The sequence below is a fragment of the Halichoeres trimaculatus genome, unplaced genomic scaffold (assembly GCF_033239565.1).
Source record: "Halichoeres trimaculatus isolate MK-OKI-2021-1 unplaced genomic scaffold, fHalTri1.1 fHalTri1_scaffold_12, whole genome shotgun sequence".
Classification (NCBI taxonomy): domain Eukaryota; kingdom Metazoa; phylum Chordata; class Actinopteri; order Labriformes; family Labridae; genus Halichoeres; species Halichoeres trimaculatus.
Window position 1 is genome coordinate 15,683,842 of NW_027437190.1, and position 10,294 is coordinate 15,694,135.

The window sequence follows — 10,294 nt, forward strand, 5'->3', positions numbered from 1 at the left end:
TGGCTACACACTATGTCGATCATATTTAACTCTGTGCTCATTGGCTGTATGCGTAGCAGTAAATAACGATCACCAAAATCAGTCTTTCCTCTGGTTTGGACGATAGTGGAACCTGTGCCTAAAAGAACAAGTTCCTTGTTTAACTGAACAAGTTGAAATATTTAGGTAAGTTGATCTTCAAGTTTTCCACCGTAACAACTTAATTTGGTATTTAATGGGAAGTGTATGTAATATCGACGTTTAATTCCATGGTAACTCTTTTGTATACATGTCAAGTCAGCCTCGCTGTAGTGCATCCTTATGTGTTTTATCGTAATCAGCTGCAGCGGGATGAAATCCAGGTAAGCTCTTTGTACACCGAATATATAGCAGCCATGAAGAGAAGCCACGCTTGGCTTAAAGTGTTGTTTTCGCAGTGACCCTGTTTTCCCGAGGCAAAAACCTCTTCAACAAGCTTCCAAAGCCAGGAAGACACAATACCACCCATCCTCAAAGCAGCCCCAGTCTCTGAGTAAAAAGAAAAAAGTAGGGTTTTTTTTTCAGCAAATGACACATAAATTTGAAGTCATGACATTCTTTGTTTTCCTAAGTTACTGTAAATATCTCAACAAACTTTCTTGCAGATAAGTCCAGTAGGCATAAACCAGCAATCTAGTTCACATTTACGCACTCGGAGGAAGCCAGAGGAGCAAGAGCATGACCACAGCTTTGCTACCACGGGTGACTGTGGATCTTCTCAAGCGGGCACTTCGATCTTTTCTGACATGGTGACACCTGGACAATCTGTAAGAGCAGGGAAACATTCAGTTTCCTCAGAACAAGGAGTTCAGCAGGATTCAGTGTTGTCAAAGTATGTTCATGTTTAGTGTCGTTTTAAGTCTGAAAGATGGAGAGACTGGTCTCTAGTTGTACATCCTTGCTTTTAGAGTTACAGCTCATATGCATCAACCTTTTCTCTCACAGGTACATAGAGCGCTTTCGCCATGGCCGACCACAGAGTCGAGAGGAGCGCCAGCACATGGCTTCAACTTTTGATGAGGAGCCAGTGCCTTTTTGGTGGATGTCGTCCTTATCCCCCAGCTTGAAACCAACTAAATCGACAGTCCAAGGCACCTGTTGTGACTCACTGAAGACTTGCTGTTTTTTTTTGTTTTTTTTTTTAATTGGGACCTTTATTACAGCAATGTAATCATTCCATGCTATCTTTGACTGCACAGATGTGATCCAGCCTCTGAAAGATGACCATAGACCTATCACTTCCAGTCCAGTACATAGTCAGCATGATAGATCCCTCTCTCCCTGCAGAGGATCCCAAAGTGTGAGTGCATTTGTGAGTTTACTGAATTGCTGTTGCAGACAGGGAGGAAATTCAGTTAAGTCATTGATTATGGAGAAAGTAGGGATGCATGACATATCGGTAATAATCTGCCGATTTTGGTCATTTTTTTTTACATATTGGTATCGGCCGATATGTAAAAGTGGGCCGATATTTACTAACCAGCTGCCAGCCAATTTCAGAGCATCATGAATGATCTTTTAAGACCCAAAAAATATTGTTTTTTTATGACTATGTAAACAACAAAACTACCTAAGTGGACCTTCTTCTTTTATGTCTCTCTTCCTGTTTTTGATCCATGAATGGACAAAACATAGTATTTTGATCCTGTTGATCTCGACACATCATTTGTGTCGAGTTTTTCTTTTTTTTTTAACCAATATTGACATTGGTCATCGGTTATCTGCTGTAACAGCAATATTAATATTGAATATCTGTATTGGCCAGAATTTTCATATCCGTGCATCCCTAGAAAAAAAGTTTGTCTATATAACTTCAAATATGATAACATTTAGGATTGTTGGATTTGCTACCAGTGTATTTAATGTCAGGTTTGTCTTACTGCAAGAGGAGCCAAAGACTGTAGGGGAGAAATCTTGCATGTCAATTTTGTACTGTATATTAAAACTAAAGTGTAATTTTTAGTAGTGTAAGGCCAGATTAATTTATCAATTTGACTGTTTTCTGCCCAAATACGAGGAGTATCCTTAAGTTTTACATTCTACAGTACATTAATGAAACACCCAATTCAGTGTTTCCCTGTCATCTTTTCCTGTCAGATGATGTCAGACACTCCCAGTGGTGAATTTGATGACACAGAGATACTTCATCTTCAAGAAAGAGCCAATAGACTTCTGCTGAGAGAGTATGAAAACCAGCACATAGCGTTATTAATAATTTAATTAAATACTTAAATTGTCACAAGTGACTTTTTGTTTTTCCAACAGTGACTATACTGTGAATGATAGATCTTTCCACGTCAGTCCAGAGGGCCTGGGGTGTTCTGATTTCTCTTCCCCACCCAGCGTAGATGAGCCAGTCCGGAGACCTTTTGTTCCTGACGTAACAACCTCTGCTAATGGTAAGTGTTGACTTGACTGCAGTAAAATTGTATCAGCTTCCTGACATTTGGACCTGCTGAATTGGGTTCATTTTCATCCAGCATGTAATAGAGGGTTTGCTTAGTATTATACAACCCCTGTGTTGGTGTAATTGTGGGATGTGTTTTCCAAACAGCAAAGGCCAGCTCAGACTCCATTTATGCCTTTACCTCACCCAAATCCTCTGTAATTCCTCCACTGGTGCTCCCCACTCGCCCTCAAGAAGACATCTTGTTCCAGTGGCGTTTGAGGAGGAAGATTGAGCAGGCCAGGGAATCATCCCAGCAACATTCTGGACCTCATGGTGCAATATTTAACGGGCAGTTCCCCAGTTCGTGTCAGACCTTTGCTGAAGAAAAAGCCTACAAGTTTGGAGTCTCGGTATGTGAAATTTACTTCAGGTTTTTGTTTGTTTTCCAAAATTCCCAGTGTAATCTTTCTGTTGTTGTTCTCGCACCAGGGCATTACTCAACCCACTGAAGTTCTAGAAAAGGCTAAACATCCTCAAATTGCTGCTCCCATGACGGAAACCAAAGAAGCTCCTGGATCATATGCTTCATCCTCAATCCCAGCTCCAACTCCAGCTCTGTTCTCTGACTGTGCTGTCTCCGGCATTCCAGCTTCTCAACCTCAAACTATCGCCCAAGTTCCTGCTCATATGCATTTTCTGTGTGACATCTTGCCCTGTCCAATTCAGGCATCTCATACAAGTGAAAAACAAATTCTTTTGCAAAAAATGGATGAAATTCAAACCAATGTTATCCATAAAAAGTCTCAAGTCACTGAAAACTTGATGAAAACAGCCAATGACGCACCTGTTTGTGGACGTGTGCCAGTCCACCCACAGGCTCTGTCTGCACCCATAAAAGGTGAGGAAACTTATCAACACCGAGGCACTGAGAGGAAGAAAAAAGAGAAATCTCAAACAAGAGAGATGCAGAAGGATGATGAGAAGGCCTCTATTTCCTGTAGGAAGCAAAAGAAACCAACGAGGTTAAGTTTTTAAACATGCACATAGTGAGCAAAATTCTCAATATGAGAATGAGCACTGAAAATTAACATTTTGATTGTCCTAACCCTTCAATCAGGAGTTCAAATCAAAAAGTTTGGCAGCGGGAGTTTTCCAGTGAGAGCTGTGCTGTTGATCATGCACCACCACCATCTCCAGTCCACAGTGCCTTAGGACAGGTCAGCATACTGGAGAAGTTTTAAGCTCTTTGAGCAGTTCCCATGAAATTCTGTGCTTTTTTTAAAGTCTGTCAGTTAATATAAGTATAGTTAACACCTTATGTTCTTTTAGATCATACGCCATTATCTGATGTAAAGTTTAAAAGTAATCTTAAAGTTCATGTTTGAGAGCTACATTAACTAGTATGATGTATTCGTGTGCACTAACAGGTTATTTCAGAGGTGTTGTTCCCCACAAAGGATTCCTCTCCTGAACAGAGGACACCTGTCTCGTCTGCTTCTTTTCACACTTTCTCCACGCTACCAGAATCCTCGGTGCCTCCATGTGACAATCAGCCTTCTATGGAGGTCATCTCACAGCTGCTGCAAGAGGCTGAAGGTGAGGCTATAAGAGCAAAGAGCAACAACCTCTACCCTGTAGATAATTGTGGAGAATACACTCAGACCTATAAATAACTCCTACATACCAAAACTCTTTAGGTCTTTCTTGAACTATTGCTGTTGGCATGGCAATCTGGTCCTGTTTGTAATCTATGGTTGAATTTTTACGTTCACTCTCAGTTTAGTTTACAATAATGACAGCTTGGGACACATACAGTTTTAGTCCTCCCTGTGTGCCAAGCTGAAAATTTCCAGTATTACCACTTCTTGTACTTTGATTCCCCTGAACATAAACAGTCTCTTTTCCTTTTTTTTCAGATTCAGATGGAAAAGAGTTCGAAGAGGACCCATTATTAAAAGTCCTTCGCAAACAAAGAAAGTGGGTAAAGGAACAGATAAGGTAAAGTTATCCACAATGAGCTAACAAGAAGCCAAATTGATAGAAGTTTTCACTGTACAGCTGTAAATCTTTAAGTCCAATAAAAATGCAGCATGTTTTAAATGCATTAACACAGAAAGTCCCAAGATAATGATCTACTGTCTTTTCCTTTTTTTCAGGGAAGTGGACTCATTGATGAATGACTTTTTAGACAAGCAACAAGATACCAGACCTCTTGCAACATTAACTTGATGCTTTAACTTTCATTAATTTTATAAAGAAATAAAGTTTATTTGTACTTTTTTTGGAAGGAAAAAAATCCATATTAAAGAGCTCAGAAACATGTTGTGCATCATCAATCACGATCACTATACAGTGGAGTTTAAAAAGTTGCACAAAAGCATTACTATGTAGTATTAGCACAGAATATTTACAAAGACTGGTTTGTTGAAGCATTATGTAAGAGTGATGAGTTAAAGCAGAGCAGTATATACAAACGTCAGAGAGCAGGGGATAATAGAACAGAGCCAGGAACAAAACAAACGAGTGTTTTGGCACATGCTGAGTGTTTCTATGACTAAAGGAGGAGAAGTTATGTCTTATGTGCTCATAAAGGTTTCTGCTGCGTTTGTCATTGCTCATTGTGAAAATGGCAAATATGTGAGTGCTATTGATTCAGTTTAGTTCAAGATTCTGGTTTGCAGCATTGGTGCAGCGATGATAAGAATGCCATCTGGAGAGACTGCTGACTCCAAAGCCATGGTATCCACCCCTTTTGGGATTCGGTAGCGGCGGTTAAACTGACGTGTTGTTAATCCTGGACCATTCTTCTGCAAAAACAGACAGGAATAGCAGCTTAGAAGACAATAAACATCACAACTTTTGCAAATAGCCTTTAAAGCCAGCTCATGTGTGTCCCATTCAAAAACAAACCTTTTTTTCCTCATGCTTTCCCTGCACCTCTACAAAATCTCCAACCACTTTTACCATCAGGTCCTGTGGGCTGAAGTCCCTCACATCAACTTGAACTGTAAAACCACTGTCATCACAGTTCACCTACGAAGACAATGCAAAACACACTGTATGTCACTAAAATAAGGGGAAAAAACAACAGAAAAAGCCTATTCTTTGATGTGCATTAGGATATGTAGTTAAAAATTGTCAACGAAAGAAAAATTGATCTTGATTTATAGTTCAGACAACGCAATGCTTGAAACAAGTTTCTATTGTTTAAATATATTTAGTACCATTTTTTTTATGCCCCCAGGCAGTTCCACTATACAACAGTAAATGTAACCCAATCTCATCATACCTCTGTGGAGCTGGTGTTTTCAATCTCTGGAGTAAAGAGTTTCTGAGACCAATCACATTGTCCATAGGTTCCGTTCAGGCGAGGAATAAGAGGTGGTAAAATTTTCTCCCATTGGATTCCATCAAACGGCAGAGTGGATGGTAGGATGAAGTCCATCTGGACAACAGAGAACTCGGAATTAGACAAGGAAAAAGACTGAGCAGGTTGACGCAAAAGAAAATCAGTCCAGGAAGCTTTGAACACTAGTTGCTCTTACCTCCTCTTAAATTCCCTGACCAAATAAGTGTGTGAAAGGGAAAGGACGGCCCCTGTTATGCAGCTCCTGTGAGGTCCTGAGTGTGGGACAGAGAGTACTGAGGATGAGCTGTTGCGCCCGTCTGTCTGACTCCTACTTCCTCTCCCGGTGGGTGCCTGGCGTGACTGAGTGTTGTGGTGTGTGTTTTATACTGGAGTTGCATAATGGGATGGGAATTCATAGTGGGGCACCTTGCCTCTGTTATGTCCCAGACTAATGCGTACCCTTGAGTGTCCAGTCAGCGCCATATAGGATAAGAGCGTATTGTTTTGGGGGTGACGCAGCTGTCCCAGGATTAAGGCAATTAATGGTCATTACCAATTTACAGTTTATCCCTCGTATTGATGGCGCCGATACAAAAAAGGCTGGTTACTTAGATGACTTGTCATAAAGTATCGCCTGAGGGCGGTTGTCAAGGCAGGTCGGCCAAAAATAAGTTCAAAAGACGGAGTTGTTGACCCTCGTGGACTGATGCCGGACAGACAGTGACAGCAGGGACGTACTAAACACATGTGAGAGCACGTGCGCTGCCAACAAGCCTCATACAGCCATCACTCACTGTCAGGAGCCAAAGAACCATCCAGATCACAAGCTATGATAAAAGTAGATGTGCTTTAATATCAGACTATAAAAATGGCATCGAGTAAAAAAACAAACAAACAAAAACAAAAACAAAAAAAACTAGTGAATACGACACAGAAAAAAATGAGTTATAAAAAAGTAGTCCTTATATTGTAAAATGTGTACTTTGAACTCATTAAATTAAAAAAAAGGAAAATGCTTAGGTGAGTTAATCTCAACTATAATAAGCTCAGAAGCTTGTTTGTCTATAACAGCAAGCCTGTTTATTTTTTCTAAAGATTTCTTCTATTGAGTTTCTCTGTAAAAATGCAAGGAGGCAATTAAAGGAAATTTCTAAAGACATTATTTTTTTAACAGAAGTTACATTCTTAAAGAATCAGAATGTATTATGAGTGAATGATTATTTTTTGCCTGTGGTGTTCAAGAGTAAGAGTCTGTTGCCTCTTAATTGAATTATCAACTGTACAGATAAAATGTAGTACACTTGTATACAGTGCATAACGTCCTGAAACGGATTCCTTCTACATCCACCCCACAATTAATCTTCTTTATGAAGTGACTCCCTGTGTTGTGATTGTGAGTAGCACTGATTGTGCTGGTACTTCTGACATGTTCTTGGCACGCAACAGTGAAGTCAACAGTTAATACGGGTGCACATGTTCTCTCTCTAAGTAATGTGGAACCTGTCACTTAAGCTTTGACTGGTGTGACTAAAAATGGCTCAGATTGTGTTATGACTCATATAGGAGATAGGGATTCGGGGACATTGAAGGGATTAAGTTATTGGGTTTCATTACAGGCGTCACTGAATGTCCAGCCTTTAGGAGACCATAACAATGTAAATTATTTGGAGTATGTATGGAGAGAATAGCTCATACATGAGTCATCACACTAAATGTCCACTCTGACTTATAAGCACTTGAGAGATTTAAATTGGTTGGCCAAAATGTAAAATCCAGGCTAACGTACAGTTTGTAAAGACAGATAGTACCACCAGGTAGCTTTGTTACTTTCTTTTTTATTAATCATACACAAGTAAAAATATTCATTGATGCACAACAATACACAAAAATCAAAATTTTGTGCTCAAGTTTTTTTTTTTGTAAAACTCGTCGTATAATAGCCAAAACTAATATGAATGTTTAAGTTTAGTCAGTAGTTACTGTTTAAAGCAGTTGAATAAGATAACACTGTCTGCTATACAAGATTAGTTAGCCTACACTAATACATGAGATCCATTCAAATGAAGGCATTTCTGAACAAAAAGCAGCTAGCTTTTAAAGATACTTTTGATTACTCTGTTAGGTTCATTGAAATCACAAATTTAGCTGAAGATACCACACTCATAGGCAAATCTTAAACAGGAGTTATAAAAGAAATTTCTTTGGTCCAAAAGAACTGCCTTGGTTATTTATCTTAAGGAATGCCAAGTGGTATGGTGAAGGAGAGGTAGTCCCCTACCTCCCCCCACTCAGCTCTAAAATGCTGGAAAATAGTAATCCATGTTGTTAACACAGCCACCCACAGCAAAAGGCCCAGCGCAGATCGCTTCACATCTAAATTTAAAGCACACACACAAAAAGACAAGTCGTTAAAACAAAATTGCACATGTATTTTATTACTGTTAAAATAATTTGGCACTTCAATATAAAAGATAGATATTTAAATATTACTGAACACCTTCAACTCACCTGAAATTGTAAAGCATAATTTGTCTGACATTTCAAGTGTGAGTTGGGCAATATGACGCAAATTTTTATCATGTTATTCCTTTGTTTTGTGGTTTTATTATTAATATGTGAACTTTACTATTACAATGTCTGAGAAAGATCGAACTTTTCCATGTGCTCTTTAATATATATATATATATATATATATACAGTATCAAATACAATCCCATGTTTTTTTAGGATGTGTATGATGATATTTGAATGGGTAATCATCACTGTATCCAAAGGAAAAATATTAAGGTTTATAGTAGTAGTAGTAGTAGTAGTCTTGTCTTGTTCTTTAAGTTGTTCTCCCTGTCACTGAAAACTAAAATGTTTATGAAATCTTCTACAGAAAGCGTTGACACTTTAGGATGGTGATAGGCAAAACAAGACTAATGTGTATATGTGGACAGAAAGATGCAAGGAGCTTGTAAAATGAGGGAGACAACGTTTTTTTAAATACTGAACATTAGGACGTCACCTTTGAAACTTACATGTTTTAATCTGAAGCTGTTCCCCATATGCTGGCTTCATGAAGGCTTCGCGGAAAAACCAAACAACATTAACAAGCCAGAGGAATGGCAGGAAAGCAAAACCACCTGAGACAGAAAATGAAAAACATTTTATTTACAAATGAAATGGAGTGACCATAAATAAACTCATGACTCTAAGCAAGCCCCTCTTTGCAGGTACAGTACTCATTACATTTCTTTATTTGATAGATTTTGTAACAAGGTGAATAATTGGTGAGTCGGGAGATCAACACAAGGATGCATATGATATACAAAGCAAAAACAAAGCTGAGGAAAGAACGAACTTTATTATGATTATTTTAATGGCTAATGGAATACTCACCTAGGTAGTATTTTCTGCAAAGACTAAGCTTCTCTTCGTTTGGAAGTCGTTCCAGGTTCATATTTCGTGTCTAATACAGGCAAAAAATTAAGTTAGAAACAGAACCAGCAACTGAGAAAACTCCAACACATTTCAAATCAAAGTGATTACAATAATAACTTTACTATTAAAATACGTCCATTTCAAAATACTGATACACTAAGTACTTTACACGACAAGGGTGACAATATAAAATTAACGCATAAGAGTCCAACAGCAAAGTGCTTGAAAACAATTCATTTCAAACATCATGAAAGCAAACATTAAGACACAAAAACGGTGTAAACCCAACACGATGAGTAAGTCCCTAAGTTAAAAGGATATCGACTTAAAAAAAAGCATACCAAATTGTGTAGGGGGAAACGGGCCTGCTTTATTGCCTGTTAACACAGGTTCTTTTGTGGGACAACTCGGGATGTGCCACTAGCCAACGTTAGCATTTCATTAGCTCAGGAAGAAAACAATGAGTGGTCTGAACTAAAAACCGTAATTATATGTTAAATCAGCCAACAGTTCCTAAACTGAGATGTTGCACAACTCCTAATCTTCTTGGTCTGCGTACATAAAAAAAGAATTTACCTGTTTAAACGATCTGTTACAGCGTCTTCAGTTTTTCACAAATTAAGCTCTATTTCCTACTTCTTCTAGGGCATCCAAATATTCTTCGTTTTGCTCAGTGTAGGAACGCACAATACTGCGCCACATATCGCCACCTATCGTACTGGAGCACAGGATTCAATCCCCTTTCGTGATCACAAACATATTGTTTATCGATTTTCACAAGAATTTTCTTTTTTTTCAAGAAGTGTTGTTGATCATGAAGAAGATTCGGATCAGTATCACTTGGCAGTTTGCTGAGAGACAAATCTAAAATGTTATTTCTAACCTTTACTCTATATATCACAGACTTCTGCGTTGTTGTTTTTTTGTAGTATCTCACAAGGAAACCTCCACTTTAGCAGCTGGCATGGGCTGCATTATATGCAGCCTAATGATATATAGTTTTATTATGGTAGACGCCACGGTGTAAAATCAGCCCTTTTATTGCCTTTTTAATGAAATATTAAATGAACTTTTCTCACATTGAGCGAAGTGCTCCACATTTGAATAGACTT

At 38.5% G+C, this 10,294-nt stretch overlaps 3 protein-coding genes across 5 annotated transcripts; 1 reads left to right on the forward strand and 2 right to left on the reverse strand.

The window, feature by feature from the left end:
* Window positions 1–40: 40 nt before the first annotated feature.
* Window positions 41–4,725, forward strand: proser3 (proline and serine rich 3). Of its 2 annotated transcripts, none has more exons than XM_074682980.1 (14): window positions 41–165; window positions 277–341; window positions 417–525; window positions 624–850; window positions 964–1,109; window positions 1,218–1,318; window positions 2,116–2,201; window positions 2,284–2,417; window positions 2,573–2,817; window positions 2,897–3,429; window positions 3,525–3,624; window positions 3,835–4,003; window positions 4,324–4,405; window positions 4,564–4,725. In XM_074682980.1, exons 2-14 carry the CDS (start codon window positions 301–303, stop codon window positions 4,634–4,636), a joined length of 2,046 nt encoding a protein of 681 aa, XP_074539081.1. In that variant the 5' UTR covers window positions 41–165; window positions 277–300; the 3' UTR covers window positions 4,637–4,725. The 2 variants fall into 2 exon arrangements, with proteins under 2 accessions (XP_074539081.1, XP_074539082.1); XM_074682981.1 differs by having other exon boundaries at window positions 44–165; window positions 281–341.
* Window positions 4,726–4,849: 124 nt separating this feature from the next.
* hspb6 (heat shock protein, alpha-crystallin-related, b6) lies at window positions 4,850–6,486 on the reverse strand. 2 transcript variants are annotated; one of them, XM_074683006.1, is made up of 4 exons: window positions 5,953–6,486; window positions 5,697–5,852; window positions 5,318–5,440; window positions 4,850–5,214 (listed from the first exon to the last, which is right to left on the reverse strand). In XM_074683006.1, the coding sequence occupies exons 2-4, from the start codon at window positions 5,850–5,852 to the stop codon at window positions 5,065–5,067; spliced, it is 429 nt and encodes a 142-aa protein (XP_074539107.1). In that variant the 5' UTR covers window positions 5,953–6,486; the 3' UTR covers window positions 4,850–5,064. The 2 variants fall into 2 exon arrangements, with proteins under 2 accessions (XP_074539107.1, XP_074539109.1); XM_074683008.1 differs by lacking the exon at window positions 5,953–6,486 and having other exon boundaries at window positions 5,697–5,945.
* Window positions 6,487–7,612: 1,126 nt separating this feature from the next.
* psenen (presenilin enhancer, gamma-secretase subunit) lies at window positions 7,613–9,878 on the reverse strand. Its single transcript, XM_074683009.1, has 4 exons — window positions 9,759–9,878; window positions 9,141–9,210; window positions 8,780–8,884; window positions 7,613–8,129 (listed from the first exon to the last, which is right to left on the reverse strand). Exons 2-4 carry the CDS (start codon window positions 9,199–9,201, stop codon window positions 7,990–7,992), a joined length of 306 nt encoding a protein of 101 aa, XP_074539110.1. The 5' UTR covers window positions 9,202–9,210; window positions 9,759–9,878; the 3' UTR covers window positions 7,613–7,989.
* Between the last annotated feature and the right edge of the window lie 416 nt (window positions 9,879–10,294).

What these genes read in the sequence shown, in the direction of transcription:
- proser3 (XM_074682980.1), top strand. Translation starts at nt 301, where the DNA reads ATGTGTTTTATCGTAATCAGCTGCAGCGGGATGAAATCCAG. An exon ending in CAGGATTCAGTGTTGTCAAA is followed by an intron (nt 851 to 963) that starts GTATGTTCATGT and finishes TTTCTCTCACAG; the next exon opens with GTACATAGAGCGCTTTCGCC. An exon ending in TCCACAGTGCCTTAGGACAG is followed by an intron (nt 3,625 to 3,834) that starts GTCAGCATACTG and finishes GTGCACTAACAG; the next exon opens with GTTATTTCAGAGGTGTTGTT.
- psenen (XM_074683009.1), bottom strand. Translation starts at nt 9,201, where the DNA reads ATGAACCTGGAACGACTTCCAAACGAAGAGAAGCTTAGTCTTTGCAGA. An exon ending in TTGCAGAAAATACTACCTAG is followed by an intron (nt 8,885 to 9,140) that starts GTGAGTATTCCA and finishes TTTCTGTCTCAG; the next exon opens with GTGGTTTTGCTTTCCTGCCA. An exon ending in ACAGCTTCAGATTAAAACAT is followed by an intron (nt 8,130 to 8,779) that starts GTAAGTTTCAAA and finishes CTTTAAATTTAG; the next exon opens with ATGTGAAGCGATCTGCGCTG.
- hspb6 (XM_074683006.1), bottom strand. Translation starts at nt 5,852, where the DNA reads ATGGACTTCATCCTACCATCCACTCTGCCGTTTGATGGAATCCAATGG. An exon ending in AAAACACCAGCTCCACAGAG is followed by an intron (nt 5,441 to 5,696) that starts GTATGATGAGAT and finishes TTGTCTTCGTAG; the next exon opens with GTGAACTGTGATGACAGTGG. An exon ending in GAAAGCATGAGGAAAAAAAG is followed by an intron (nt 5,215 to 5,317) that starts GTTTGTTTTTGA and finishes CTGTTTTTGCAG; the next exon opens with AAGAATGGTCCAGGATTAAC.